This window comes from Anastrepha obliqua, chromosome 4 (assembly GCF_027943255.1).
Source record: "Anastrepha obliqua isolate idAnaObli1 chromosome 4, idAnaObli1_1.0, whole genome shotgun sequence".
NCBI lineage: Eukaryota > Metazoa > Arthropoda > Insecta > Diptera > Tephritidae > Anastrepha > Anastrepha obliqua.
This window is the reverse complement of record NC_072895.1, coordinates 82,916,229-82,923,199: the sequence shown is the minus strand read 5'-3', so window position 1 is coordinate 82,923,199 and position 6,971 is coordinate 82,916,229. Positions and strand designations below refer to the sequence as shown.

At 36.9% G+C, this 6,971-nt stretch overlaps 1 protein-coding gene across 1 annotated transcript; it reads right to left on the bottom strand.

The window, feature by feature from the left end:
- Positions 1-1,038: 1,038 nt before the first annotated feature.
- LOC129245244 (general odorant-binding protein 57c) lies at positions 1,039-2,005 on the bottom strand. Its single transcript, XM_054883291.1, has 2 exons — positions 1,768-2,005; positions 1,039-1,629 (listed from the first exon to the last, which is right to left on the bottom strand). The coding sequence occupies exons 1-2, from the start codon at positions 1,915-1,917 to the stop codon at positions 1,246-1,248; spliced, it is 534 nt and encodes a 177-aa protein (XP_054739266.1). The 5' UTR covers positions 1,918-2,005; the 3' UTR covers positions 1,039-1,245.
- Between the last annotated feature and the right edge of the window lie 4,966 nt (positions 2,006-6,971).

Sequence of the window (6,971 nt, the reverse complement as noted above, 5' to 3'; positions counted from 1 at the left end):
GCTTGCAAGTACTGGTGTTGGCAAACGCATACGTGAAAAGAAAATTTTAAAAACCTGAACATAATTAACCTAAAATGGTAGATAAATGCGCTTCAAAGAACTGCTATTATTTTGCTCACTAACTATAGGGTGGCGCCATATAGCGTTTGCTTTTTGAACCACCTATTTTTTGAGAATGGTAACACAAATGACAGGTCAAATGTGTTCATAATTTACTTAAAGGTTTGACATTTACGAATACGCTTGAACAAAATTGGGAAATATTGAAAATTTATTTCCAAAGTGGTGAGTCTTCTTCTTCTTCCGCGGTTATAGTAAATGGCGAGCGTTATCGTGACATGCTCAACGAGTTTTGGTTTCCAAAAATTGAAGAGGATGACATGGACGGGATTTGGTTTCAACAGGACGGTGCAACTTGTCACACTGCCAAAGTTACACTCGAATTTTTGGCTACCGTTTTTGAAAATCAGCCGAAATTCCGATATCAATTGGCCGCCTCGGAGCTGTGGTTTAAGCCCGTTGGACTATTTTTTGAGGGGAGCCGTTAAGGACAAATGCTATGCGAACCATCCAGAGACGATTGATGCTTTAAAACACGAAATCGAAGTTGCCATTCATGAAGTTGGAGCCCAAACAATCGAAAATGTGCTTAAAAATTGAGTTGATCGAATGACCTACTGTAAAGCCAGTCGTAGCAGTCATTTGAACGATATTATTTTTCATTCATAAATGACAATGTTCAATCTTCAAAATAAAAAAAAAAGTTTGAAAAAATATTGATTCGTTTTTTTTTATAGCCGATTCAAAAAGCAAATTTTACATGGCCCTCCCTATATATGTATGTAGTCTTACCCATATCTAAAAAATCCATTGACGTTGGTTGTGTTCGGAAGATAGCCTGCTACTCACGATCACTGCAAACGTTTTACAGCTTTGATTACAAAAAAAACAAAAAATATTATAGGCACTATAAAAGGGAACCTTTAGCAGTTTACATATTTATTACATTTATGTGGAATATCATTAAAAAAGAATATAATATAATATATCGTCTTTCAACAACTTTATAACAGGAACAGCAAGAAATATTCAACATACATAAACAGCTTTGATAAAAATGTATAAATTTTAATACTACTTTGCATCTATGCATGCACTTTAAAAACTCCTTATTGATTAGGCGAACAGGAATAAAGGAACCGTTGCTTTTGTAATTTTTTTAATAGTTAAATATGTAAGTTTCCTTTACATAATGACCTCTCGCGCCATTGGAACAGCCTCTGCATATTCGTCATTCTCGTCATTTGCGTGAATCATGCGCGCACAGAGCATCACTCCAAAACTATATTCGCACGGGTCATCCTCCATGTCATTTGCTGCCTTGCATTCAATCATATCCTCATAGCTATCATCATTTAGTATGCCCGCATCATGCATCATTTCCGCATTCAGTTTTCCATTCTCGTCCATGAAGCCCAGTCCGTTTAGCAGACAATTCGCATAACATTTGTACTTCATGTCGATGTCTTCCGGGTTGGGATCATCGGGCAACTCATCCAGTTCTTCTTCAGTAATCTTGTGCTGCTCTTGACAAGCCTGAACAAAGCTGCTGGGGGCTCCAGTTGGTGTCTACAGGAGTGGCACAGGCACAACAAACGCCATGTTAGAAATTATTGTAAAAAAATCGCAACAAATGAGCAAACCTCTGCTATAAACTTTTCATATGTGGAATTTAAAGTCATATTTACTATTTTCGTTCACACTCACCGCAGTCACTCTTCCTAATGGCATTAAGAACAAAATTGCTGCTGCAAAAATCACCAACCAAGTGAGTCTCGGTAATGCCATCCCTTTGCCGCCGCTATACATCTCCCCTCGCTCTGTTGCATTTGCTCGATCCACTCCAAATTGATACATCCTTCAACAAGTTGTACAGTGTAGAAGTTATGTTACAACTTTTGCACAAACTCGAAATGAGCAAACACACAAAAAATGTGAGCAAAATTGAAAACGTCACTCGAATCGTTTTCCGAACACAAAGCGTTTTCCCCTGTTTGTCGATCAGCGAAAAAATTCTGCACTAATGAAAAACTTTTCGAGCCGCTACACATTTTTATATGCGAAAAGTTTTGATTCAATATTGTTTTGCCCCGCCACCTGCCACCTGCCATCGGCTGTAGGTACTTTTGTGTGTGCACAACAATCCGATGTGCGGTAAAAATGCAAACTCAATAAAGCGCCCAGTAAAAATGTAAAAATGAAAAGTCGCGTTTGTAAGCGCAATTTCGACACAAACACTTTCCACTCACTTCCTCGCTCTTCAGCCAGCCGCCAACAACCCACAACGCCGTTGCACCTCGTCACACGTATAATAGGAGCTTGCTTCATAATTCAATTACACTGATTCCGGTTGCAGATAAATGCAATGTGTGGTAGTGATTAAAACTTATGTCAGCAAAAACAACAAACGTGCCTTGATTTGCATCGCATTCGAATTAATTGCTTTTGAGATTTAAATTATAGCAATTATTTAGACGAGAGCTGATGAAATGATTTAAGTCTTTAGCTGGAAGTGCATTTTAGCTGGTAGGCAGCAACTCGCTTTTCGTGTTATGTGCAATAAAGAGATAACTGCTAGGACTTCCTCTTCGAATTAGTTGCCTTTCGGCGCATCACTGATACAGTTCAAACGTAATTTATAGTAATCATACTTCGTAATTGTAAGCTTTTTGCCGTAGTTGTGTGGAAGTCATTTATAATTTAGGGTGTTTTTAAGAGCTTGAGAAGTTAAAATGATAATATAGAACAAAAATATTTTTAGAATGAATTTCATAGTAATTATTTGTTTCATATAATATCCAGCATATGTTCGCCGCTGTAGCCGAATGGGTAGGTGCCCAATAGCGGTCGCCGCTCGGCAGGCATAAAATGAAATGACAATGAATGAAAATTTCTTACAATAAATATCTGCCGTTCATAATCGGCTGTAGGTCCCTCCATTTGTGGGACAACAAAAAAACGCACAACACAATTAGGAGCAGCATCTCGGCCAAGAACGTAAAAAGGTTGTAAGCGCCAATTAATTATTGGCTGTAATTAGTTTTGTGGAAAAAGGTTATTTCTCAATAGATGGCTGTAGTGATCGATATCTCGTAAAGTATGGATGTGCCGAAGTTTAGTGTTAAAGAAAATGTCGATAATGTCGAAAGTGTCTATAAAATCACAGAAATAATCGAAGTTGATCGGCATGATAGTAGCCGTAGTAGGAGCTAAAGATCGATCATAGAACAGTTTTAAACCATTTGCATAACTAATATATGATATTTTGTTCACTGCTACGAGATTCATAGGCCATTCAATCAGTCCGCTTTTTGATTAATTTTTTCAAAAAATCTGAAAAATAAATTTAAATGGACCACACAAACGGTGGCCATTTGGCTTCAATTGGTGAATGAACTTTTTTTATAAGCACGTAAGCCAAGATCTTTATGTAAAATTTTCCACGTAGTCGAAGGAAAAAGGTCAACAAGTTGAGAATAACAACAAATCGACATTTCGGCGTTTTCTTCAACAATTCACTCTATGAACTTCTCGAATAGATGTTTTTTTTTGTCAAAGTAAATTTCCACAATTTGGAAGCTATGTTCTGGCGTTAAAAGATTCATGATGGCTTGCCAAACCTAAGTGAATACAAATGTAAACACAGTGTGCCATTCTCAGCTGCCAAAATATATTATAGTTATCATTATTGATAGTTCTTATGCAGCTAAAAATACACCCGATATTCACTCTAATTAATGGCAGCTCTACTTATTTTATTTAATCTAATGCCGGATTAAGACAGCAGCCTGTAGTCACTATTGGACTATTAGTTATCACTAGGACCGATTTTCATGGCTCTGAAATAAAAAAATTCAATTATGTTCGGCGGTTCACATCCTCGTCTGTTGGCGTCGTTGAAAGCCTTCCAGATCACTGCTCGTCTTCGACGTCCTCCCGGCCTTCTTGGAACGACTTGTGCCACCGTTTTACCTGGGCATAGGACAGAGATTGGTCCCCGTAAGCCTCCTTGAGTAGCCTAATGGTTTCGGTACTCGTTTTGTTTAGCTTTACCCAAAATTTGATCGAGTAACGTTGCTGCAACGATCGCTGCATTTTCGCCACTGCAAAATCCTAACACACTTTTAAAACAGCTTTCACCGCTGTTCCCAGCGAACTGGGACCGGTATCTAGTGGAAGGGGAAAGTCCAACGATAATTTTCCCCCACTAGCCGATTCAGTTCATCGCTTGGCAGACGCTCCGTGCGGGAAGGCTCATTACTTTTCAATCAAACCCTGTACCTTTAAGTTGTCTTCCCATCAGCAACTAATTTAAATTTTTCCAAATTTCTTAATAAAAATATAATTTCTCAGATATGCAGGGATATCAAACTTTCACGTAGAAACATTGATTTATTTATTTTATTTTATGAATTATGTAGTTTAATACTCATTACGGCGACAGTAGAAGTTTATACTTTCAAATCTTTTGAAAGCATAAATATATAATTAAAAAAGTATGCTATATATGCGTGGCTGAACTTGAATTTGACTCACGATGTAAGAGAATACAGAAGGTGTGGCCAACATCAGAAGTTAACGGCTCTCAGCGATTTTGAAGGAATCAGCTGATTTGCTGACGTAATGAGGGATGAGACAGCAGTTTGTTTAAAAGAGAGGTCGGCAAAACTGAGATTGCGTTAGTGATATACAAAAATGATCAACGCAGCCCCCGTTTGAACAAATGACTAATTGGAGCACTGATAGCAATCAACTAATCTCAATTTGCACACAGACAGAAATAAATAAAATGTTAAAAATCCCTGACATTTATAGAATTTATAGAGTTGAAAAAGTAACTCTAGCAACTAAAGTGATAAGTCGATATGGCGCCGGGTCTTTTGTTATTTGGGAATGTACCGCGCGTTTGAGAGTGGGCAAGTAAATGATGTGAAATTTTGTACTTACGACTTTTAGTTTTCACTCTCTAAGCCAAACAAAATTGTTCTATCAACTATCAATTTATTTTTTCCACCTCCCTCTTTATAATTCCAACACTGTGCGCCGAAGTGAGAATAACATAGATTCTTGTATGAGGTTTGCACTTCGATTTCGTGGTCTTTTGTGCTCTAAAGATAATAACATAGAAATATTTCAACATTTCTCCACCCTTAATTCCTTGATTCTATTACTTTTAAAGTATAATATTAAGGCTTAGAAGATGCCTAGAAGAAATATATCGATCTTCTAAAATTCGTTGCCAATTGTTGTTTAGGTTTCAGATTGTGGTAAAGTGCGCCGGCATTTGAACCATCAGGGGCTCAACTAATTATATGGTAAATGTTTTCATTGGTTAGATTGGGGGATCTGAATAGATCTTACATAGACCACAAGGGTGCGTAGTATTACCAGTGTTGTTGGAGTCTTGTTAAAAATATTTCGTGATACATGTCTTGACTAGTTTTAATAAACAGTTTAACATTTTGCCCGCAATATCCTTCAGAAATGAAAAGTATCGGGATCCCAGACTGTTATAACGAGTTCTGCTTAGAGCAGAGCAGTGGCAAAAGAGCTGTTCTAACGTAACTCTTTCTTCTTCGGTTAAGTTATACGCGTCGTTCTGGTGATGTGGAGTGAGACAATGTCCCGTCAGTACTCAAACCAATATTTTACATTCCTCTCTTAGGAGTGATAAAATCAAGTTGGTTGTTTTCGTGTTGCAAGTTCGTGGCATTATTTTGGCAATACTGTGAGAGGTCGAAGCTGCCCATATAGGCTGTGCTTCCAGAGTTAATTCCTCGTCTAGTGTCGTCTTCAAAATATGAGAGTGAGCGATATATGCTCGACGTACTCATCCTAGGCAAGCGGGTGCATGCCTTAGCAAGCTCGTCATCTCTCCCATTTTGCTCTATTTCCTTGTGCCCTGGTACTGAATTAATTGTGATCGGTATAGTCTCGCAGAGCTCGTCCATTCTGGTTTTACAGTGTTGAAAAACCTAGAAATTTACATGCAAATTGAGGTGCATAACTTCATTTACTTAACTCGTTTACTTCAATAGTGACGTAACTCAAGAAACCAAAATATCGAGGCAAACAGCTGCAAAGCTTTCAATTTACTTTGGATTTCTAAATAAAAGTAAATATATATGTATACTAATGAGCTACTTTTAAAAGATATCGTGACGATTTTTTATACAACATAAAAGCGAAACTTGTGATTACTTCTGCATATTTATCAAACAAAATATTTTTGGTTTACGACATTATTCAAGTGAATGCTGCGATACGTGCACATAAAAGGAAATAAAAAATACTTTGAATTTGCTAACAAAAATTATCATAAAAGAGAAAAACTGAAAAAAATTTTTATTGAAAATAAATTAAATCCGAATTAAAATGGAATAAATAAAGACATTTCGTTGCATCAAAATAAAAAAACTATATTTTGATATCGACAAGTAGCTTGTTTTCAGCAAGCTTTTTTAAAATTTTTTTACCGTGGGAAATTACTTTTGGTCTTTCTTTGGACTTCTTATAGCAAATAATTCTATGCCAAAGCTGAAAATCCATTTAAGCTTCCTTCAAAATCTCCTTTTAAATCACCACTACAAAAAGCATGACATTTTTTTTTCAATTTACTATAGCGTTATCGTCAAGCCCCGAGGTACTAGAAGGAAAGTATAGGAGCATATTTTTGTGTTATAAAAATGTATTTTTTAGACTGCGAATAAACGAATTCCAGGATGGTACTTACAGTCTACGATAACGAGCTTCAATTTTCATATGTTTACTATGTATTGCTTAGACCCTTTACTGTGTGTTTGGCCGACCTCCATCTCCAATTTGTGGCGTGCGTTTTGTTATTGTTCCACAAATAGAGGAACCTGCAGTTTAACCCGACTTCGAAAAGCAACTTTTTTTCATGAGAAGCC

What these genes read in the sequence shown, in the direction of transcription:
- LOC129245244 (XM_054883291.1), bottom strand. Translation starts at nt 1,917, where the DNA reads ATGTATCAATTTGGAGTGGATCGAGCAAATGCAACAGAGCGAGGGGAG. An exon ending in CATTAGGAAGAGTGACTGCG is followed by an intron (nt 1,630 to 1,767) that starts GTGAGTGTGAAC and finishes CCACTCCTGTAG; the next exon opens with ACACCAACTGGAGCCCCCAG.